Source organism: Papilio machaon, chromosome 16 (assembly GCF_912999745.1).
Source record: "Papilio machaon chromosome 16, ilPapMach1.1, whole genome shotgun sequence".
Classification (NCBI taxonomy): Eukaryota; Metazoa; Arthropoda; class Insecta; order Lepidoptera; family Papilionidae; genus Papilio; species Papilio machaon.
Window position 1 is genome coordinate 799,043 of NC_060001.1, and position 24,037 is coordinate 823,079.

General features: G+C 40.6%; 5 protein-coding genes across 5 annotated transcripts; 1 reads left to right on the plus strand and 4 right to left on the minus strand.

Moving 5' to 3' along the window:
• Nucleotides 1–389: 389 nt before the first annotated feature.
• On the minus strand, nucleotides 390–5,825 carry LOC106715717. The gene is made up of 7 exons (XM_045681544.1): nucleotides 5,641–5,825; nucleotides 5,257–5,318; nucleotides 4,290–4,629; nucleotides 2,760–2,910; nucleotides 2,438–2,505; nucleotides 1,865–1,950; nucleotides 390–1,331 (listed from the first exon to the last, which is right to left on the minus strand). The coding sequence occupies exons 2-7, from the start codon at nucleotides 5,305–5,307 to the stop codon at nucleotides 441–443; spliced, it is 1,587 nt and encodes a 528-aa protein (XP_045537500.1). The 5' UTR covers nucleotides 5,308–5,318; nucleotides 5,641–5,825; the 3' UTR covers nucleotides 390–440.
• A 424-nt stretch (nucleotides 5,826–6,249) lies between these two features.
• On the plus strand, nucleotides 6,250–10,585 carry LOC106715843 (MAP/microtubule affinity-regulating kinase 4). The gene is made up of 11 exons (XM_014509199.2): nucleotides 6,250–6,627; nucleotides 6,979–7,107; nucleotides 7,405–7,577; nucleotides 7,773–7,831; nucleotides 7,912–8,041; nucleotides 8,318–8,466; nucleotides 8,927–9,078; nucleotides 9,158–9,864; nucleotides 9,947–10,033; nucleotides 10,106–10,166; nucleotides 10,261–10,585. Exons 1-11 carry the CDS (start codon nucleotides 6,496–6,498, stop codon nucleotides 10,342–10,344), a joined length of 1,863 nt encoding a protein of 620 aa, XP_014364685.2. The 5' UTR covers nucleotides 6,250–6,495; the 3' UTR covers nucleotides 10,345–10,585.
• On the minus strand, nucleotides 8,669–13,983 carry LOC123721778 (flocculation protein FLO11-like). Its single transcript, XM_045681483.1, has 2 exons — nucleotides 11,030–13,983; nucleotides 8,669–8,843 (listed from the first exon to the last, which is right to left on the minus strand). Exons 1-2 carry the CDS (start codon nucleotides 13,905–13,907, stop codon nucleotides 8,830–8,832), a joined length of 2,892 nt encoding a protein of 963 aa, XP_045537439.1. The 5' UTR covers nucleotides 13,908–13,983; the 3' UTR covers nucleotides 8,669–8,829.
• LOC106715845 (nucleoporin SEH1) lies at nucleotides 13,938–17,268 on the minus strand. The gene is made up of 8 exons (XM_014509200.2): nucleotides 17,055–17,268; nucleotides 16,740–16,896; nucleotides 16,444–16,597; nucleotides 16,042–16,149; nucleotides 15,365–15,475; nucleotides 14,841–14,999; nucleotides 14,398–14,609; nucleotides 13,938–14,132 (listed from the first exon to the last, which is right to left on the minus strand). Exons 1-8 carry the CDS (start codon nucleotides 17,187–17,189, stop codon nucleotides 13,990–13,992), a joined length of 1,179 nt encoding a protein of 392 aa, XP_014364686.2. The 5' UTR covers nucleotides 17,190–17,268; the 3' UTR covers nucleotides 13,938–13,989.
• A 3,669-nt stretch (nucleotides 17,269–20,937) lies between these two features.
• On the minus strand, nucleotides 20,938–22,894 carry LOC106715776. Its single transcript, XM_014509127.2, has 2 exons — nucleotides 22,640–22,894; nucleotides 20,938–22,431 (listed from the first exon to the last, which is right to left on the minus strand). The coding sequence occupies exons 1-2, from the start codon at nucleotides 22,772–22,774 to the stop codon at nucleotides 20,965–20,967; spliced, it is 1,602 nt and encodes a 533-aa protein (XP_014364613.2). The 5' UTR covers nucleotides 22,775–22,894; the 3' UTR covers nucleotides 20,938–20,964.
• Between the last annotated feature and the right edge of the window lie 1,143 nt (nucleotides 22,895–24,037).

A 24,037-nucleotide genomic window follows, 5' to 3' on the forward strand; every position in this document is an offset into this window, starting at 1 on the left:
TTCCTTTTTACTAATATTAGAAATGGGAATGTTTGGATGGATTAGAACATAGTCTGGAAGACCACGTAGCCACTAAGTTATTTTTTAATTCCGCGCAGACAGAGTCGCAGGCGACAGCTAGTTTTAAATAATTTTTAGCAGAAATTTTCTTGAAACAAGCCAGCGAATATCTAATATATAAAATTCTCGTGTCACAATGTTCGTTCCCGTACTCCTCCGAAACGGCTTGACCGATTCTCATGAAATTTTGTGAGCATATTCAGTAGGTCTGAGAATCGGCCAACATCTATTTTTCATAACCCCCCCCCCATTTTTTTTTTAACTGCGCGCGGACGGCGTCGCGGGCGACAGCTAGTATAACTATAATTCCTACAAAATTAATGTAATACAAAACGAACGTTGTTTTTACGTAAAATATTAAGAAATTCAATTAAGTTACATTAATTTGCAAAAATAGTACCGAAATTAGTTCTCACAACTTTCACCTTATACTGAGAAAACTGTGACGTCACCAGACATTGCTCAGAACCACTAACACCTTTGTACATCACCGCCGCGCCTTCTTCCTCCAACAGTTTTAGAACAACTCCGAGCGATTCTGATACCGAAGGTAACACAGCTGCAAAGCCTTGCAATAGACAAGTCAAAATGCTTTTTATTTCAATCTCTCTAAACAGTACAAAGGGGATATCTCGCATCTGAATACCTACACAAATTCCAACATTAGTGACTTTCACAAAATTACCATCTTCTATATTTGAATCTATGGCAGGTATAGATAACGACTTTGAAAGACCAGCTTTTTCCGCTTTTCCTATACCTACATTTAATAACTTATATCTCTCACTGACATCTAGTTTAGACCAATTTAATGCACGGTTGGTTAAATTTTTAACATCGAATGAATGTCGAATTCTTTCTTTCGCATACGAGATATCGATAATCGAATAAAACGCTTGCGAAGATTTTAATGGTCCTTCGAATGAGCCGTAATCGTTGATCCAGATGACGGTAGAATCGCTTCCGTACGCTATCTCATTAGCCTGAGATATATCAGAGCACCAGAGCGAGATAGCGAAAGGTTTGTATATATTGAAAAGAGACAGAAGCTCTTTGACAGTTCTGTACGCTTCGATTACAACATGGCCGCCAGAATGTTGGCCGGTGTACTCGAATAGAAACAGTTTATCATTTATATGGTAGGCACTAGAACATTCCAAAGCTGTCGAATCATCGTCAGAAGAATTTCGTTTCGATTTCCATTCAAGGATATGTTTTAAACGTTCGACGATGCTTTCCTGCACTAAAACCCGACGTATTTTCCAAGGATCCTGCAAAACAAACGTTTATTTGCCCCATCATGAAAACCCAGAAGATAGGCGTCAATTGAAAGTATTTTCACGTCTCGTCTGATAAGTATGCTGGTGGCCAACGCTAGTCTCCTTCCCATCATTTTTTACAGAAAAAAGGATGGGAAGGTCAAGTGGATTTGGCAAAGAGACATGTAAGAAAAAGAAATACTATTTACATGTGCATCCTCTCCCCTGCTCATTTAATGCCTTAAATGATGAAGGAATAGGATGCAGATTGCAATCTTCCAGTTAAGGAAATTTCTATGGGTAATGGTCACTTGTAACTAATTTCAATTGCGCCAATTCCATACATTGTGACAATTATAAAAATATGCTGTCACTCTATTGTTATATGAATTGTGAGATAAAATTATGTGATTATATAAAAGAGTAAGTTTTTTGTGCATAAAAAAGGGCATTTTACCAGGAATATTTAGTAATTAACGAGTTTTGTGTACGAGTCTCGATTGGAACAAGATTATGAGTTTATTTATATTATGGTAAGTTCTCACCTGTGAAGCTGAAGCGATGAAAGTATCAACAGCGGACTCGACGTCTGACCGCTCTGTGACCACACATATACACCCTCGCTGCATTTCTATATAATTTATTAATAACTAGAAGCAAATTAACAAAACGCCTACAACTATACAATACTTCTATGATACTGAAGGCGAAGAAAAATACTAATTGATTAACACCTCGCTTGTCAAAATTGTGTAAGCTATAGGCAGTTACAACTTACATACGTCCGAAAAACACCACTTTAATACTTAGGCCATCATAAAAATTGTCTTCATTAGTTAATTAATCTATATATATAAAAGAAAGTCATGTTAGTTACACTATTTATAACTCAAGAACGGCTGAATCGATTTGACTGAAAATTGGTGGGCAGGTAGCTTAGAACCAGGAAACGGACATAGGATAATTTTTACCCCGTTTTCTATTTTTTATTCCGCGCGGACGGAGTCGCGGGTAAAAGCTAGTTAGTTATAAAACGCTAAATGATTTAAGTAAACAAGTAGTCTTCGTATGCGGTACCTAATCTAAATAATTAATTTACAACGAAATCAAACACTAACCTTTTATTTGCTCACAGTCAATATCTGCCGAAAAAGGTTCCTTTACGAAAGCCAAACTAACGTTTAATCTGGAATGCAACATCGAATTAATTAAAACAGACTTTATTTAAAAAAAAACCAAGATGAAGTCGATGAAGGAAAGGCATATAAAGTCACTAAGGGGACACCACAACTTTGCAGAATCTTTAGTATTAACATCCAATAAACATACTCAAAAAATTTATAAATTACATGCAATTTAATACAATTTGTATAGAGAAATTACAAATGGGTTGACAATTTGCCGGTAGGAGTATTGCTAGTGGAAGAGAGTACAACTGACCCAGCCTTGCGGCACAGCGTTACGAAGAGATGGCAGAGCACGGCGGTGAGAGGAACAGCCTCCACAACAACGCGCTGAGCGCTGCACACCAGCTGCGCCACAAAGCCCAGCATACACAGTGGGGACCCCCCCTGCATTACCACCACATTGCCTACCACACAATTTTATTAATTAGAACCGAATTATCGATAACTGTAGCGAGAAGTTAGACCGGATCCTCGCAACACCGGCTTATGGACTAGCTACGGACCTCCAAAACAACTCCACCAACTGGTCCTTTGTTATAAAGGCTTACCATGTGCTGTCGGCCACACACGTTACTCTATAGTCGATTAGCGTTTGATTGGCACCACTGATTATTAAATTAAAAAAAATAATTATGGTTTATATTTAAGGGCAAATCATGTTAGAGAATAAGGATGCTGCAAGAGCAATAGCAGCTGGTGCGACAGTAAAAAAAATGCTAAATCAAGCCCTCCTGATAATCTAAAGACAATATAGAGCAGCCCGGGTAAGAAAATAAATCTTAGAACCCCTTGTACTACTGGGTTAGTTGAAATCTCTATGTCCAATAACACTATTTGTTTATTAAAAAAAAATAAAAAACCTAATTGACTGTTCACTCAGGGAAAAAGTACAAAACAAATGTTCAGTTGTATATTGACTACAGGTTTTCACAATGCAACTAACTACAAACCCATACGTACATATAAAAATAATATAAATACACGAAAAACATTACAAAGTGGAAGTGGATTTAACGGAGGAGGGGACGCAAAGGAAAAGAATATATCCTCTTTCTGTTAATTAAAAGTAGGCAATGCATTTTTAATTAGACAAACGCGTCTAGAGGTAGCAGTATTCAGGTGGCAGCTTTCTCATTGTCCACATTAAGATATAAAAAAATCATAAATTACATAAAAATGGCCATTGAGACAAAATGGATGCAATGAAAAATTCATAAATTACATTAAGAAGATCATTCAAGCAAAGTGGCAATAATCTATATATATAAAAGAAAGTTGTGTTAGTTACACCATTTATAACTCAAGAACGGCTGAATCGATTTGACTGAAAATTGGTGGGCAGGTAGCTTAGAACCAGGAAACGGACATAGGATAATTTTTACCCCGTTTTCTTTTTTTTTTTATTCCGCGCGGACGGAGTCGCGGGTAAAAGCTAGTCTATATATATAAAAGAAAGTCCTGTTAGTTACACTATTTATAACTCAAGAACGGCTGAATCGATTTGACTGAAAATTGGTGGGCAGATAGCTTAGGACCAGGAAAAGGACATAGGATAATTTTTACCCCGTTTTCTACTTTTTATTCCGCGCGGACGGAGTCGCGGGTAAAAGCTAGTAATAAATAAAAAAATGGGACCCATCTGCAAGCACTTCCTTTAGATTAAAATAATTTTTATCAAAATCGTAGCACCAGGGGCGGAGAATTGCGGTAACATAAAAAAAAACAGTTGAATTGATAACCTCCTTTTTGAAGTCGGCTAAAAAACATATATATTTTTACTCACTTGTATATCTCTTCTTTGTCATAGCACTGCTCACATACAATATATTCTGAACAATCAATTTCAAATCAATATTGACACTTTCATTTGTTGGCTTTTTTCTTGTCATATAATCAATTTGCGCAAAAAGCAATTCATTTCCTTCTATCAATTTAGCCAACGCTTTTAAATTATTAGATAATGCTAACACACTGCTCTCTTCCTCCAATACACCAGATGTAACCAAATCAATATTTCTTTGGTAATCAGAATACATAATTTTATTACCACAAGCATCTATTGCATATTCATCTGTGTCACTATACCCAAGTGAATGAAATACTTCATTAGTTTTCATATATTCCTGTAAGTAAACAAAATTATTATCAACAAAGTTATTCCGTAAATTGGAGCTTTACTCAAAAAATGCTCCGAAGTCTTTACTGCAATAGGGCCATAGGATAATCAAACACAGAGGAGCAGGGTGTCTGAAAGAATACTAGAATCTAAGTTTCCATCAAATACTCAGGTTCCCAAAAGGATCTTGCAGCCAAAAACTTTGAGAACCCTTAAATAAGGGTCAATTTATATAATTTATCAAATTATAATCATTGCTACAACAATAATCCTTATAAATTTATAAGAAACATGTTTATCCACTGACAACACCACATTCACTGCATACAGTCAAACCTGGATAGTTGGGAGTCCAAGGGCCTGCAATTTTTTCTTTTTATAGTTACTCTATATTCCAAGTGTCTCGCTTATAGTTGTTTCTTGCTTATCCAGGTTTGACTGTACATACATCTAACTTCATGTGAAAGATTTACTCTTAAATAGTGTAATAATTTTTAATAACTTTGTCTGATGAAAATTTAAATAAATACATTGTTACTATCTAAAACAATTACACCACCAAGAAGATATACATCATGGATATAATTTCTTAAACTAAATCATTATTTTTAACACTATTGTATAGTTTACTTACCTTGGCTTTTTCGGTGTCAACCATTTTGTCAAATTGCAAATCGCCAAACATAATAAATGCACCTATAATTAAAACATTTGGCACATCAAGAGAAGTTCACATACAAATTCATTACATATAATATGAAGGCATATAGTAATATTGAACATGAAGTTTGATTTTACTACTTCGTAATTTAGATAAATTGTTTGTGAAAAGTTCCTACCACTTTTAGCTATTTTTTTTGACAATAATCTTATAGCACTCAAGCACCCAAACTATATTGATTAAAACTATAAATAAAAATAATAAAGCATTGAGAATTTATCATATAAGTAAACTCGAGTGGATAAACAACCTGCAAGATTATTACACGATTAAGAAAATATTATAAAGTATACATACGTTGTTGCGTTACGAACGTTAATAACAGCTAAAAGTATTTCTTTTGTAAAACAATTTAAATCTCTATTCTTATCTAGCAACAATCACCAAAGTAATCGTATGGGTTCATATTGGGTTAAATTCAAGATGATAAAATAAACCAGTCTAACTTCCTTATCATCAAATATCAAAGTCAAATGTTTGGTTTTTTTTATAAATTAAATGAGTGAACTGTAAGTTTGTAATTAACTTGTCGAATATCAACCGAAATATTGTAAATGTCATGGCAGTGTCAATGTCAATGTTATTTTTGTATTTAGGCGGGAAAACAAGACAACTATGAACAAGTTTAGAAATTTAGAGTTTTAAATTTTTTTGGACAACTTCAACAACTTTTTCCATAATGCTTAATCCACAAACTAAACTTTTACGAAATAAAAGTCATATTATGAAATTGGTATATTTTATGAAAACGATGTACCGATGCTTTCGAGCACATCATCACTTAGCATCAGGTGGAATCGTAGTCTAGTGCTAGCTTTTTCAATATACCTCATAAATGTTCATAAATAACTGATAGTATTACTCTAGGAGAAATAGATGAGGCGGCTAATAAATAGGAATGCTGATATGTCTCACGGATCGACGTGCGATCACAGGCCGTTAAAAATAGTATCGCAAAATGTCAGAGACGACATCGCCGTTCCAATTTCAATCAACAAACAAACGATAGTGACATACTGGTATGACTTTTACAACGCGCAACGATTTATGTAGTATTTGTGTAATTATAATAGGGTAAATTTGTTTTTATAAATGCACATGCGTTTTAATTCAAGCAAACGCATTATGGTTCCAAATCACTGGTGATTCGATATGAAGATGGCAAACACATCACGGAAGGGACAAGTGTACAGTGTTGGCAATTACCTTATGACTGGTAAGGTATTAGGTAAAGGACACTTCGCAAGAGTTGAGGAGGCAACTCACAGGATTATAGGAAAAAAGGTGAATTAACTTGTGCATTCGTTAACATCGTAAATATAACATCCAGTTTACAATTGCCAGAAACTTTAAATGTTATTAAACATAAAAAAGGGATTAATACTTCCATCTCTAATTTATCGTATGGCAACACCTTAACGACAGTTAAAACTCGAATTTGATTCGAAAAATTTACAGATTCTTATGAACAAGCAAACGTTTTTTATATTTGTATTATACGTATATAATCCCTCTATTCGTATGAATTTCTAATAGGACTTCTAAATCAAAAATTCTAATTGTATTTTTCATACACAGATATTAATTTGAAATTAAACATACGAATATTTTATCTTAGATTAAATTGTATCGCAGGTGGCCATAAAAATAATCGATCTTACCTGCATAAAAGAAGAGTACGCCCGCCGCAACCTGCACAGAGAGCCGAGAGTTATGGCCAAGTTACGCCACCCGTGTATCGCAGCCTTATACGAAACTATGATGGTATTTGATGGATAACTGTTCTCTAGGATAAAAAAAAAGAATATTCACTCCAGCCCTATCCACCCTAGATCCAGTTTAATATCACTGGCTGGCTACACCTTTGTTTTGTAAACCATCAATATCAGTAAGAAACATGTCATTTTTACAATTTGTCTAGTAATATTTGAAACAGTCAACAAATTATAAATTGAACTTTGCAATGTTTACCGCCATTGGCGTGACTGCGACTGACACGAATGACAGTCATGCGTCTGTCCTGTTAATGAAGTAAGCATGTATATTTGTTTGTGTTGGTAGCACGGGCCGCGGCTGTACGTGGTGATGGAGGCGGCGGGTGGCGGCGACCTGTGCGCTCACGTGCTGGCATCGCGCGGCGCAGCACGAGGCCTACCGGAGGGCCGCGCGCGCGCCCTCGCCGCGCAGCTCGTCTCCGCCGTACGCCACATGCACTGCCGCGGCGTCGTGCACCGGTCACACATTTATATATCATATCACAAACAGAAATCACATACATAAATAAGCACAGCTTCATAACCCAATTTATATATTTTTGTTTGCCACGATCCTAATATAATGATTATAATCTTGGAACTAAATCCTAATCCTAAACTAAAAGTTAACTCATTTAGAACGATCGAAAATAAAAAATTGTTTTTACTTTTTAGTGATTTAAAAATGGAGAACATCATGCTCGACAGCACGAAGCAGTTCATCAAAATTGTAGGTACGTAAAAACCTAGTATATCTAATCCCCCGCGGCAAATTGTTATGATCTATCCCTTAAGTGTGAAATGTGTTCTGCAGATTTCGGCCTTTCCAACGTGTGGAACATCAGCGGGGCGCTCTGCACCCCGTGCGGCTCACTCGAGTACGCGGCGCCCGAGCTGTTCGTCGACGGACGACGCTACGGGCCCGAAGTCGACCTCTGGAGCATGTTGGTACCCACATCCAACATAGTGCGTAAACAACACAATCACGCCCCCTATCTAGATGGGTAGACAGAAATTACGGATTTCTACAATAAAAATTCATGTAGTAACTAGACAACAGGAGTTAATACATAAATATATCTTGCCAGTCTTCTTTCATTTGACCATCAACGTTTTGCGTTTGTTAATGTAATGTTCTTTTATCAGAAATAATGATATTTGATTGCTAATGTACTGATTTAGGGTCTCGGTATAACAAGTTATAACGTATTGTGTTGCAGCGGTGTGATAGTGTACGGCATGGTGACGGGCAGCCTGCCATTCGCGGACGTGGAGGCGGCGGAGGGGCGGTCGCGGCCGCAGTTACGCGCCGCCATCGCGCGCGGCTTCTCCCGCAAGCAGCGAGTTGCGCTCGCCTGTGTCTCCAGCGGTCAGTACACTACTTACTCTTACTTAAGGAGTCTCTTAGTGACAACTTTATTAGACATACAACTTTATTGCAATAAAACAATAAATCCCTGCGTCAATCTTGCTTTTCGACAAATTATACACCCATTAGGAATTATTATTTTGCAACTGTTATGTAAATAATTTGTTTAAATAAAACACATGTTTGATTTAAAATTGTTTTATGGAAAAATTATAAATCAAGTTTACAAGCATTCATACATTGTTACTCTTGTTTCTTAATTGATATAATTAACAAAACTGAACGTCTCAACGCTATAGTTCAACGTAACTCAACAGTTTGACAGTTCACTTCACAGATTATAACGCGACAGACCTCCGTCGCTCATCTTGCGTGAACTGAAACAGAAAAGTGTAGAAATTTATTTTAATATCACAAATAATCTGTCAGCTTAGGAAAGATTAATCTATGGTTCCGTTAGAATGCAAGACGTTCATTCAGCACCTTCTGGAACCGAACGTGGAGCTCCGTCTGAAGATTGAGGAAGCAGCCCGGCATCGCTGGATACGCAAGCCCGGCATGAGGATGAAGACGCACCCCCTGGGTGCCACCGAAACCAAAATTAACAGAGAGGTCACAACACAATATAATTAAATCTCATCAACAGAGACAATTTAGATTGCTTGATGACGAATGTTCCTTTCAATTTTAGATTTATAACCAAGTGGCAGAGCTATGTGGTCAGACGAAGGTGGACGTGATAACGCAGATAAAGGCGGACCCGTTCGGTCCCGTGGCGGGCATCTACAACATAAAGACGCATCTGCACCTCATGCACTCGGTGGCCGGAGCTGACATGCTCTGGTCCACCAACACCGTGGAGGCCCGGCCGCTCTCCCCGCCGGAGTACAGGGCCAGGACTGACCTCGAAGCTTCCTCGAGTAGCAGAAGATTCTTCGGACACTCCCCCCCTAGAGGCTCCAAGAGCCCGATCAGAAGGATGACCACGTTGCCGCCCAAGCCCCCGGACATCAAAGTACAAACCGGACCCAAACCAAGCGCCGTGTACACCAAGGCGTCGCCGACGACCGCCATCCCCAAGGACATTTTGAGGCAAAGAATAATCGATAGAAAGGTCGAAAAGGCGAAAGCAAACGAGAGCGCAAAGAAGAATCCGACCGAGAGGAGTTCGAAAACGAGTAATCAGATGGCGCCCGCCCATTTCATATCGAATAAAATTATAGTGTACGACAGCGGCGACTGCACCATGAACTCGCGGCTGCCCAGCATCACGGAGCACTCCAGCACGGACGTGGGAGAGCGCCGCGAGACGAAGGCCGCACACCTCGCCCCCTGCACCAACACCCTCGACTATCGCCGGGCAGACTTCTACCGCCGCGCGGGGGACGCCCTGCCCAGGTCAGCCATGATACCATTCATCTTTACCCAAAGTATTTCTCACTCATTTTAGGTTTTTAACATATCTGTTCTATGATTTAAGTTGGCGAGTGGGTGCGCCGCTGGCGACACCGCCCGCGCGAATGCTCATCCAGACCACCGCGACTGGCATCAAACGCGCTTCTCTTGGGTATGTACACCATTTAACATATCTATTTTTTAATGATTGTGAGCCCTTTTATGATTGCAAATAATATTACAGAAACATCATCAGTCCTCATTCGTCTACTAACAGCCATTGCAAGAGCGAAAGGGCGATGCCGGTGAGATATTTTTTTAAGTTTGTTTTTTTCTTCAATTACCAAGTTTCAAATACTTTGTGTACGGTTTTTTTTTTTGAGTTGTTGGTATGTTCAGGTGCCGTGGTTCTCGAACAAGGCGACACTGGGCAAGGCCCCTGCGCACACGCAGCGCATCAGACGGACCGCCCCCATCAAGTGACGCTGTGTCCGCGGGCTCGCCTCTCGCGCGCCCGAATATTTTCGACGGCCATATTTTTTAAGCATTTTTTGTTTGTAAAAAATTCTTTTATCGAGACCACCTCATGTAAGTTTAAGCGAATTATAATTTTTTTATCTTACTGTACCGGCTATTAAATACAGGTGGTTTTTTTAAACAAGCTTCTTTTCGACTTATTGCCTTATCTATATACTTTTTTTGTAAAATGAAAAAATAGAGCAATTTTTACAAATTGAACATTTATATTATTTTTTCGAAATGTAAGAAAAAAATTATGCTACAAGAGAATGGGGTTTCCTTGAAATTAAATGAGTGAATTTTGCAAATTTTTCTATAGACGCCTTTGTTTCTCCCATTGGAACGGGAAAAAAACGAAATAACCTGGTTAAGTTAATTATTTTAAATAGTTTTGTAAGACTTATTTGTAATCTTCTTAGGTTAAAAACGTATTATAAATAAAATTAAATAAATAAATAAGCGAGAGACCGCGATAATTTTCTCGATTGTAGGTCCTCCGTCGGGAAAATGGTGCTTTTTTACGACTGCGTTAAAACTACGTTGGAGCCTCTCAAATGATGAACGCTTTGAAATGACTCTTGTTTCCTTAGTTTAATGCTCAAAATGCAAAGCTCAAAGCTCAAAGTTTGCATGTTGTTACGGCACTCACTCGTGTGGTGGTGGTGGTGGTGGGCGTGGCGCGTAGTGCGGGGCGTGGCGGGGGGCGTGTCGTCAGTGGTGCGGCATGTGCGCGGCGTTGGCCATGGCCGCCAGCCGCGTGTACGTGGTGTTTGCATGTTGTTACGGCACTCACTCGTGTGGTGGTGGTGGTGGTGGGCGTGGCGCGTAGTGCGGGGCGTGGCGGGGGGCGTGTCGTCAGTGGTGCGGCATGTGCGCGGCGTTGGCCATGGCCGCCAGCCGCGTGTACGTGGTGTTTGCATGTTGTTACGGCACTCACTCGTGTGGTGGTGGTGGTGGTGGGCGTGGCGCGTAGTGCGGGGCGTGGCGGGGGGCGTGTCGTCAGTGGTGCGGCATGTGCGCGGCGTTGGCCATGGCCGCCAGCCGCGTGTACGTGGTGTTTGCATGTTGTTACGGCACTCACTCGTGTGGTGGTGGTGGTGGTGGGCGTGGCGCGTAGTGCGGGGCGTGGCGGGGGGCGTGTCGTCAGTGGTGCGGCATGTGCGCGGCGTTGGCCATGGCCGCCAGCCGCGTGTACGTGGTGTTTGCATGTTGTTACGGCACTCACTCGTGTGGTGGTGGTGGTGGTGGGCGTGGCGCGTAGTGCGGGGCGTGGCGGGGGGCGTGTCGTCAGTGGTGCGGCATGTGCGCGGCGTTGGCCATGGCCGCCAGCCGCGTGTACGTGGTGTTTGCATGTTGTTACGGCACTCACTCGTGTGGTGGTGGTGGTGGTGGGCGTGGCGCGTAGTGCGGGGCGTGGCGGGGGGCGTGTCGTCAGTGGTGCGGCATGTGCGCGGCGTTGGCCATGGCCGCCAGCCGCGTGTACGTGGTGTTTGCATGTTGTTACGGCACTCACTCGTGTGGTGGTGGTGGTGGTGGGCGTGGCGCGTAGTGCGGGGCGTGGCGGGGGGCGTGTCGTCAGTGGTGCGGCATGTGCGCGGCGTTGGCCATGGCCGCCAGCCGCGTGTACGTGGTGTTTGCATGTTGTTACGGCACTCACTCGTGTGGTGGTGGTGGTGGTGGGCGTGGCGCGTAGTGCGGGGCGTGGCGGGGGGCGTGTCGTCAGTGGTGCGGCATGTGCGCGGCGTTGGCCATGGCCGCCAGCCGCGTGTACGTGGTGTTTGCATGTTGTTACGGCACTCACTCGTGTGGTGGTGGTGGTGGTGGTGGTGGGCGTGGCGCGTAGTGCGGGGCGTGGCGGGGGGCGTGTCGTCAGTGGTGCGGCATGTGCGCGGCGTTGGCCATGGCCGCCAGCCGCGTGTACGTGGTGTTTGCATGTTGTTACGGCACTCACTCGTGTGGTGGTGGTGGTGGTGGGCGTGGCGCGTAGTGCGGGGCGTGGCGGGGGGCGTGTCGTCAGTGGTGCGGCATGTGCGCGGCGTTGGCCATGGCCGCCAGCCGCGTGTACGTGGTGTTTGCATGTTGTTACGGCACTCACTCGTGTGGTGGTGGTGGTGGTGGGCGTGGCGCGTAGTGCGGGGCGTGGCGGGGGGCGTGTCGTCAGTGGTGCGGCATGTGCGCGGCGTTGGCCATGGCCGCCAGCCGCGTGTACGTGGTGTTTGCATGTTGTTACGGCACTCACTCGTGTGGTGGTGGTGGTGGTGGGCGTGGCGCGTAGTGCGGGGCGTGGCGGGGGGCGTGTCGTCAGTGGTGCGGCATGTGCGCGGCGTTGGCCATGGCCGCCAGCCGCGTGTACGTGGTGTTTGCATGTTGTTACGGCACTCACTCGTGTGGTGGTGGTGGTGGTGGGCGTGGCGCGTAGTGCGGGGCGTGGCGGGGGGCGTGTCGTCAGTGGTGCGGCATGTGCGCGGCGTTGGCCATGGCCGCCAGCCGCGTGTACGTGGTGTTTGCATGTTGTTACGGCACTCACTCGTGTGGTGGTGGTGGTGGTGGTGGGCGTGGCGCGTAGTGCGGGGCGTGGCGGGGGGCGTATCGTCAGTGGTGCGGCATGTGCGCGGCGTTGGCCATGGCCGCCAGCCGCGTGTACGTGGTGTTTGCATGTTGTTACGGCACTCACTCGTGTGGTGGTGGTGGTGGTGGGCGTGGCGCGTAGTGCGGGGCGTGGCGGGGGGCGTGTCGTCAGTGGTGCGGCATGTGCGCGGCGTTGGCCATGGCCGCCAGCCGCGTGTACGTGGTGTTTGCATGTTGTTACGGCACTCACTCGTGTGGTGGTGGTGGTGGTGGGCGTGGCGCGTAGTGCGGGGCGTGGCGGGGGGCGTGTCGTCAGTGGTGCGGCATGTGCGCGGCGTTGGCCATGGCCGCCAGCCGCGTGTACGTGGTGTTTGCATGTTGTTACGGCACTCACTCGTGTGGTGGTGGTGGTGGTGGTGGGCGTGGCGCGTAGTGCGGGGCGTGGCGGGGGGCGTGTCGTCAGTGGTGCGGCATGTGCGCGGCGTTGGCCATGGCCGCCAGCCGCGTGTACGTGGTGTTTGCATGTTGTTACGGCACTCACTCGTGTGGTGGTGGTGGTGGTGGTGGGCGTGGCGCGTAGTGCGGGGCGTGGCGGGGGGCGTGTCGTCAGTGGTGCGGCATGTGCGCGGCGTTGGCCATGGCCGCCAGCCGCGTGTACGTGGTGTTTGCATGTTGTTACGGCACTCACTCGTGTGGTGGTGGTGGTGGTGGGCGTGGCGCGTAGTGCGGGGCGTGGCGGGGGGCGTGTCGTCAGTGGTGCGGCATGTGCGCGGCGTTGGCCATGGCCGCCAGCCGCGTGTACGTGGTGTTTGCATGTTGTTACGGCACTCACTCGTGTGGTGGTGGTGGTGGTGGGCGTGGCGCGTAGTGCGGGGCGTGGCGGGGGGCGTGTCGTCAGTGGTGCGGCATGTGCGCGGCGTTGGCCATGGCCGCCAGCCGCGTGTACGTGGTGTTTGCATGTTGTTACGGCACTCACTCGTGTGGTGGTGGTGGTGGTGGTGGGCGTGGCGCGTAGTGCGGGGCGTGGCGGGGGGCGTGTCGTCAGTGGTGCGGCATGTGCGCGGCGTTGGCCATGGCCGCCAGCCGCGTGTACGTGGTGTGCGCTCGCCCCGGAGTCGGCGAGTCGCCCGCTTGGGGCTCGTTCTTGAACACCGCCACGCATTTCCATTGGTTCAAGTATTGCACTGCAAACAAAGTAACAACTTTATCACCAGATGATGACACCATGATAGACCAGTCCTTCATAATTTGTTTGTCCAAGCTTATCACAAGTGTACAGGAAAAGGATACGCAAAGTTACAAACATCGGTTTTTCCACACAGATAAGTTAACAAAGAATGGTTACGACTGCAGTGATACTTGTATTGTAAGTCTCTGTTTTTTCTTAACGTTTAAAGTGAATGTGAGTGTGTGTTGCAATAATAATTTACTAAGGCAGAGCAGACGTACTCTTCCAGAGCCTGACGCAGCAGTCGTCGCCGGAGGAGGCGAGCAATGTGCCGGTCACATTCCAGGAGACGCGCCACACGCACGAGTAGTGGTCGTCGAAGGCCGCCAGCACCTCCGTCTTGTAGCGCGCGCCGCACCCGTTGCCCGCCGCACCCACCGCGCCCCCTGCACCCCCCGCACCCGCCGCGCCCCCCGCACCACCGGAAGACTCGCTACAAAATGTAAAGACCAATAAAAAAAATGTTTGTTTACCGCTGCCAAAATATGTTATACCCAGGACGTGGTTGATTTTTCAGCACTCTTTTAATATATAGGAACAACTAGAAATACCACTTTGTAATTTTTTTTTAATATTTTTGGTAGAAGACTCGTAATGTAAGATGATAATACATTTAAGATCTCACAGATCTGCAAGCGCTCAATGTTCTTAAAGATTGACTCACGGCAGCGGCTCGATCTTGATGATACGGACATCCTTGGTGGCGACGGCGAGCAGGTGGAAGGAGCGGCCGAGGTTGGGCGCGAAGGCCAGGTCGTTGACGGGCTCCTGCACCGCCGACACGCAGTCGGTGCGCGTCCAGCGACGCGACGTCTCCGCGTATCTACACCACAACGATTCTACCTTGTATTGATTGACAAACAACCTCCATAAGCAAGAAACTTGGGCAAGAGAAAAACCTCTAAAAGCGAGAAAAAATGCAGTCCCTTGGACTCTCGGTTATTCGCGTTCGACTGTAGCACTTGCTTTTATACTTTTAAACAAAACAAAGATTACGATATAAAGTAGAAATGACACTATACGTAGCATTAGAAACCAATCAATGCATTTTTTCTTTCTGCAAACATTGGAAAGACTATTTTGCTTTACAGAGACAATCACACATTCCGTAACATTTGTAACTTGACGATTTATAAAGCAGATCAACAGATTATTTCACTCCAAGGACTGAAATACGTATATACTTACTCATAGATGAAAACTTTTCCATTACATGTCTTATCCACCTGATTACTGCTGGCATTGGAGATGTTTGGTTCATCACTGCCCACCGCCAACATTGGTGGGTTTACTCTGTTGCTGTTGAACATTACACCATCAATAAAGTGTTGATAATATACATAATTGTTTGTATAACAGCAGTGGTTTAACATTGGCAGATCCAACAACAATAACATCTGTTGCACAAATTGACCAGCTCGATTAATGAAATACCACAACCACACAGAAGACGGGAAGTGGAAGATATACCACATATTGTCTAATGACATGTACACACATGCCAAAGGCCAAATTTTTTATAAGCAAGGGGTGGGGAAATGAGCAATTTGGCAAAGAAGGCGACTTATAGGAAGGCGAAATATGTCTCTTCCTATGTGTTCCTACCTCTGTCAATTAAAGAAGACAATGCATCTGCAAATGCAGATGTTTATGATTAGTCAGTCAGTTAACAATTTTGGCGAATGTAAGTAGCCACTAGGTTGTTTACCACTTACATTAAAAAAAATTGAGAAGGTAAAAAGTTAAGAACCTTCATATTATTACAAGGTACTTGTAACAACTCACTCAAGTTGAACAACAACAAAGCAATGAAAAATTACCATTAATTGACTTTCAGTGTGACAGTTTCAATAGACAATACTCACCTAGATAAAGTAGGGTTCCATGATAGACAACTAATTGATACTTTGGTAGGGATCTCATGCTGTAGAGTCCATTGAGCAAGATTCATTACATCGGGGGCTTCATAGATTCTGTAATCAAAATTATCACATATAAAGGTCTAGTATTTTGTCTCATTTTTAAGAAAATCAATGATGGAAAAATTAAAATACACAAGCAAATTAAGGTGGTTACAATTTGCTTTATTACTTGTTTTTTCTTTTGATAATAAATTTTAATTTTCTGGATTTACTGGCTTAACAACAACCTGTGGTCATGGAGGTAGGAACCAGAGGAGATGAATTGACAACATTATTTAGAACCACCGTCAGCTCTTGTATGCCCTCTGTTGGACGTAGGTCAACCCCAATTATTTATAATGTTACCTTATAATTCCATCTGCTGAACAAGTGACTAGCAATAAACCTAGATGTTTTGGGCCAAATTTTACATCCGTCACTGAGGTTCGAGAGTCCACTAAATTCGACCGTTTGACCCATGTGCGGAGACCTTTCTCAGAGCCAGGGGCTGTGGTGTCACCTTAAACAAAAATAAGGAAAAATATTATCTTTCTAAATGATAATAAATTGTGTCATGTAATTAGGTTTATACTGTTAAAAAGCATTAAACCTCTCCAAATCTAATTTAGTTATTATAAATTCTATTATGTAGCTTTTCTTACCAACTTCTTCCCATATAGCAACAGTTCTATCAAATGAACATGTTGCTAAAACTTGCCCAAACTCTGGATGAGCCCAAGTCACCTTCCAGACAGAACCATGGTGGGCTTTCCAGCTGCCCGTAAGCCGCCACCCACCTCGCCCATCTGTATCCCACACCTGGAAAATTTGAGAAAACTACTTTAATATTTGTTGCAGTTACTATTACAAAGGGATATTTAACCACATAGTAAAAAACTTCAAGTCTTAACTTAAGCTTTAACCAAATTTAGCGAGCTTGTAATACATAGATTGCAAACAATTTTTGAAAAACTTACTTTAACGTACTGATCGCTGGAACAAGTGGCCATTCTTTCTCCGTAAAAATCATAAGCAACATCATGGATAAGGTCCTTGTGATCTGCATTTATAGTTTGTGATTCAAATAAATTTGTTGCCGCAAGTTCGGCCATTATAGTTTTCGAGTATATTCAAAAATAATTAATTTTAATAACACATCAGTAAATAACCCTCTTTGTAAACGTTAAATTGACAACTAATTGACACTGACTTAACTGACATTTGGAATTCACAGAGTGCAAAATTTCAAAGAGCGGAAAGGCTTTGTGCTTAGCTGTGAGGTTAAACAAAGAAATATGAAATATCGTAGCCCCTTATCTAGTTTAAAAAAAAGAAAGAGAAACATCCACAACATTGTGCAGTAAACGATAACTGTCCCATTATAAACACACTGAAGGGTACATGTACAGTCGCGGAAATTCGGGGTGTTGCGCCTTTAGAAAAAATTGCCTCTTCTTACAAATAACTAATTTGTTAGCAATGATTTGCGCAAACACAAATGATAATATAAAGAAATTAACCGTGTACCCCTGAATTCTATTGGTTATTGTTATGCGTTGTCTCAATATGTACAAAAAGTTCAAACGACGGCTTGTAAGGTGAAACCACTAAATACCCCTGTAGTGTTTGTGTCTATGGAATAGATACAATTCACTGTCTCATGTACCACACTGGAATGGACAGCTGTCCCTGGGTAGTTGAGTGACGAACGCGGTACGAAGCGGACGTGCGCCTGCGCTCCAGTGTGGTAGTGGTGAGCCAGTGTCTGTCCTTAATCATCTTTAGGGACCCTATGGTCCTACAAATGGCGACGAGGTAAAAAAAAAAAAAAAAAAAAAAAAAAAAAAAAACAAAATAGAAAATTGGTAACTATGTCCGTATTTTGCGCCCTAAGTAATAAAATACTTGTGTGTAAATTAAAACATTTCAATCAAGATATTTAATTTTATGCCTAAAAGTAGAGTACAATTATTATAGATTTCATAATAGAAGAAAGATGACAATATGATACGGGGAACATTAGTTTACAGTATTATCCGATTTTATAAGTTGTATACGTGTAAAATAGTAATGATGATTTATTGCAAGCATGCGATATCACTTCCGCCGTCGTTATCTATTTATTATGATGAGTAGGAATATTTGTCTATTAAAGTTTAGTTCACAAAAATTTTAATTGTCAATAATATTTACAAATTATTACAGCTAACTGTAAAAAATTAATTGTAAAAAAAGCGATTGAAATTATTGTAAATTATTATACCTTCGAGTACTTACAATATCAATCTTCATAAGTGTAAGGAACGTCAATAAAAGGCGGGGTCAACGGGTGGCCTGATTTAATTGTAAAGATGTTTTAAATCTGTTATATTAATCTACTCACTATTTGGTCATCAAATATTCTCTGTAACGAGACACATCAAATGCTACAATAAGTATCAACTGACATATTTATTTTGTTCAGAAATAATTATATTTCTGGCAAAGGTATTTGTGAATCTTCTTCAACGAACCGTTCTAGGATCTAAAACAGTGTCATACGAAATATGGGTCTATTATCTATTAACTGCAACTAAGTATTTCACGTAAAATGACAGGTACAGGCCGTATTTTGTAAATCGGCTATCATTTTAACTAAAACTAGCTTTTACCCGCGACTTTGTCCACGCGGAATAAAAGGATAGAAAACGGGGTAGAGGTAGTCCTATGTCCGTTTCCTGGTTCTGAGCTGCCTGCCCACCAATTTTCAGTCAAATCGATTCAGCCGTTCTTGAGTTATAAATAGTGTAACTAATACGACTTTCATTTATATATATAGATAATACAGATATGTAGTGCTCTGGATTTCCATTAAATTGGAGATATATCTTCGTCTATTTTGGATATCCATTAAATTGGATATATGAATGCGTAAATAGATTACCATTTAATTGGAAACAGTTAGGTTACCATTAAATTGGAAACACTTAGATTACCATTAAATTGGAAACAGTTAGGTTACCATTAAATTGGAAACACTTAGATTACCATTAAATTGGAAACACTTAGATTACCATTGAATTGGAAACACTTAGATTACCATTTAATTGGAAACACTTAGATTACCATTAAATTGGAAACAGTTAGGTAACCATTAAATGGGAAACACTTAGATTACCATTAAATTGGAAACACTTAGATTACCATTAAATTGGAAACACTTAGATTACCATTAAATTGGAAACACTTAGATTACCATTTAATTGGAAACAGTTAGGTTACCATTAAATTGGAAACAGTTAGGTTACCATTAAATTGGAAACACTTAGGTTACCATTAAATTGGAAACACTTCGGTTACCATTAAATTGGAAACACTTCGGTTACCATTAAATTGGAAACACTTCGGTTACCATTAAATTGGAAACACTTCGGTTACCATTAAATTGGAAACACTTCGGTTACCATTAAATTGGAAACACTTCGGTTACCATTAAATTGGAAACACTTCGGTTACCATTAAATTGGAAACACTTCGGTTACCATTAAATTGGAAACACTTCGGTTACCATTAAATTGGAAACACTTCGGTTACCATTAAATTGGAACACTTCTATTGCTGACTACAGAGAATTCCATTCAATTGGAATTGAGGTTGCCCCAGAGGACTCGAAATTTATGTTAAAGAATTAGATAGGACAAACAAACTTGCAAGTACATTTATCTCTACGCCTCATGTAGTCGGAAAAACTACATGTCACGGTAAGGAATGAAGAAACTGGACAAATACTAAGAATGAACGTTACACATCTAAAAAGAGTGGAAGGGGAATGGAAATGTAATGGAAATTTAAATGAAGATACATCAAACATTAATGAATGAAACAATCTGGTTGGAAATTATTAATTTATAATTACAGTAAAAAAATATATATAAGATGTTTATTGAGTTGAAAATAATAATAAAATAAAACTTGTTAACAAGGAAGGGATGTAGTGTTTGTGTCTATGGAATAGATACAATTCACTGTCTCATGTACCACACTGGAATGGACAGCTGTCCCTGGGTAGTTGAGTGACGAACGCGGTACGAAGCGGACGTGCGCCTGCGCTCCAGTGTGGTAGTGGTGAGCCAGTGTCTGTCCTTAATCATCTTTAGGGACCCTATGGTCCTACAACCCCGATTGTACATGATCTCTTAGCTACATGGTCCAAATGATATGGATATGGTGAAGACCATTTCACAAGTTTAATATCGCAGACAAGTTTTCTTCACGTAAATTGTTTTAAAGTATGCTAACACGAAAAGACGCCGGACATCATCGTGGTGAGCGTGTAGATATTTAGTGGCGAAGATACAAAAAGGATTAAATGAACCTATACCTGACATCAATAAATTATTGTAGAACTCCTATAACATAATAAGTGTCTATTTCAATAAGGGTTTTTCTCCAAATTTTACTTATTCAAACGAAACAAAAAAATACTTCATTAGTAAAGAGACATGTATTCAGTGAAACATTATTAACAAGAGGTCAATTCTTGGTGAACAAACAATTATTGTCTATTAAATTGAGTACTTTTTTACAGTTAATAACTTTTACGATTAACATGGCACTAGATAGCTCTCAGATACATTTAACTAACACATTGTCTCAACAAGCGAATTCATATTTCAACTTAGATTTAAAGCTATAAATACATCTTTTTAACATCAACCTTGAGAAATAATTAAAAAAAGATAATTAATATATGTAATAATGTTCAATATCAGTCGGTTAAAAATCTTATATAATAAATATCACATTAAATGCCATAATTTTGCAATACAAATTAATTAAAAATAATCAATTTTATGAGATTTTTATTATAAATATTGTGAGATGTCATTAGATATGGTAAATAGATATTTAAAAGAGATTTTGCTGTGACTTTAACTGCTCTATTTGTAAGACAAGTTTCCTATTTGTTTCCACCAACATATTCTGATTTTGGATTAAGTTATGTATCTGCTCATTCATTCCGAATAATTGCTTCTCTAAAAATAATTTCTGTTTTGTTAAAGCCATCATTATATGAAGGAAATAATTCCTATTATCATCAGCAACATCGGCTAATGTTAATTTAATGAAATCCTTTAACTCTTCGATATTTTTTGAATTAACCACATCTCCATTTAAATTTAAATTTGATAGTTTTATGTCAGATGTATTGGTATTCAAGTTTTTGTCATGTGTTCCATTTGGTATTGTCAAAGGGGATGTAAATTGTAAATTATCCGCAGTCCGACTTGTTAACGGTGTTGATATTTTGCTAATATTTTTCTCAGCATCTAATTGACAATATCTAAATTCAAATTTGTCACTTCTCCTTTCTCCATTATCAACTGATTTAATTCCATCATCATCAATATCCCCATTGGATTTATCAAGACCCATCATGACCAGAAAGGAATCTACTTTATTATCAAGGCCCTGTGGTGATGCTTCTTCATTTCTTGGAGGTGTATCACTAATGAAAAATGTATCGGATGTTCTTCCTCTCACTGGAGATTGTAATTTGAAAGAAGAATTAACCTCAACATCTTCTCTCAGACTTGTATCATTAAAAATTTTCTTTCGAGGTGGTTGAAAAGCTACTTTACAGACTTCTGCATTATGACCTCTCAAAACTTTAAATGGTGCATTTAAATCACGCAAGTCATAAATAAGGACATAGCCATTTTTCGTACCAAGAGCAACTTGATTTTCAAGATTAATGGCAAGAGATTTGAGAGGATATAAAGTTGTTATTGTTGAAACTACATTTTGCATACGAATGTCGTAAACATGCATAATTTTATCATAACCACAAGACAGCAACACATCTCTATTGATAAGGGAGTAGGCAATATCACTAACTGGGGATGCATGAATGTTTTCAAAGTAGTTTCTATCCTTGTTGCAAGTAACATCTTTAACTACAACATGACCTTCCTCTGTGGCAAGTCCTAGTAGAAATCTTGATTCATTGTGGAATTTCATTGCTGAGATACTTTTAGAACATGACAATTTTACAGTCATGAGTGGAATATTAGATGTAAGACTGTAAATAACAGTGTCACCATTACCCATTGCTGCGGCTAAACTTGTATTCTTCACATTATAACTAATGAAATTGACACACGATGCTTGTGAAGGTGCTGAAAAATTCTTAGTAACACTTTTATTCTTTGTGTCCCATATCAAAACGCTACCATTTTTTGTGCCTATTGCAACATTACGGTGACCATCGCGATGGAAACTAGCTGACCAAGTGTCTTTCAATGGTACATGTTGTAAGCTACGAATGTCATGATCTGCAGGGCTCAAAATATCAATTAGACCTTTGGAGTTAACCTGCAAATTTTACACAATACATTAAATAATTCTGAATTCAATAAATATCATTGTTTTAAGTACTTAAATTAAAAAATTGAGGAAATACAAATAAGTTGTTTACTTTAAAAATAAACGGCAAGTTTTATTAAGACATCTCCCCATACCCAATAACTAGTTGACTTTTATAAGTAAGATTTATATATTTGAATGCTAATCACATCTTTACCTGTAAAATGTATTTGCTGTCGTCGCTCCACGATACATCCCGCAACATACCTTCGTAACAGTCGTAAGATTTTTTCAAATCCCAACTGTTGGTGTCGTATAGAAGCAAACGGGAGCTGATCGACGACAAATACATTTTTCAAATAACACCAAAAGGTGTTAAATTAGATCAATTTGGACCGAATAGCGGAATAATACTCCGCTTCTTTTAATTGAAATACCGTAAACAAAGTTACGTGAAATAACTTAAATTTCGACCAAAGAGTATATTTTGACAACCGAAAATTAAAAATGTCAAATGACAACAAAAAATTGCCAGAGAATTGCTAAAATATAAAAGATAAAATTACCGAATAATAATTGAGAAAATTCACACTTTATTTATAAAGTGAGAAAATAAAGATATTCTTAGGAAAAAGAAGTTGTGGTGTACTTATTCATTAATGTTATCAATAATAATATAGGCTAGGTAAGCCTGCAGAATGCTGGTTTGTCTCACCGTTGTGATTTTATATTTTTTATTTTATTTTTTTCATTTAAAGTTTCACCGGGCTTGTGGTGACCGGGCGCAGATGGCGCTTAGCCTAAACCTCGAGTGATTTTATAATTGCATTATTATATTAATAAAACTATTTAACCACAATATTTAATCTCTGAATAATCATCAGAAAGAAACAACAAATCAGCCACAAATGGCCATAAAGTATCCAGTGTAAGTATTCTGATCTGTAACATAATTACTAAAAAAAAAGTTTAAGTATTTAATTTTAATTTCTTCCTCCCATACGGTTGATGACAGACAAGCGCCCGGCCGCACAAATTATAAGTCAAACCTTGTGTGCGGAATCCCTCGTGTGTGAAATAAGGCCAGGGAGATAAATTGTACTGTTTCATTGTTAGCCAAACATTAATCATATTAATTTATAGGCAAAGCTTATAATTTTTAAACTCTGGATATATATCTTTCAGATAAAATCGTCATGATGGTTACAGATATCCAGATAGCTGTTTTATATAATATTCTAGGCATGTCTATTTTCGTTTTGGTCATATTTTATCATTATGTCAACGCTAATAGTTCCAAATAAAAAAAGTAAGTAGTTATTGGATAAAATTTATAAGGTAAATATTGTAATATTATATTTAAGCCATGTTTTAACAGCGCGCGCTTTGAATAGCACATGCTCCGAGTACCATGGGATCGTATTCATTTTGCCAGATCCGTACATAATTATGCCGATGCACCCTAGGAATATAACCACGGGCAAGCAGGCATCGTCTGCTCCGCCCATGTGAAATAATAAGTTTTGGTGTAGAAATGGATACACGCTAACAAATACTGATATTGAATATTGATATGAAAGCGATTTTTTACTTACTATCACAGCGTTTTCCTACG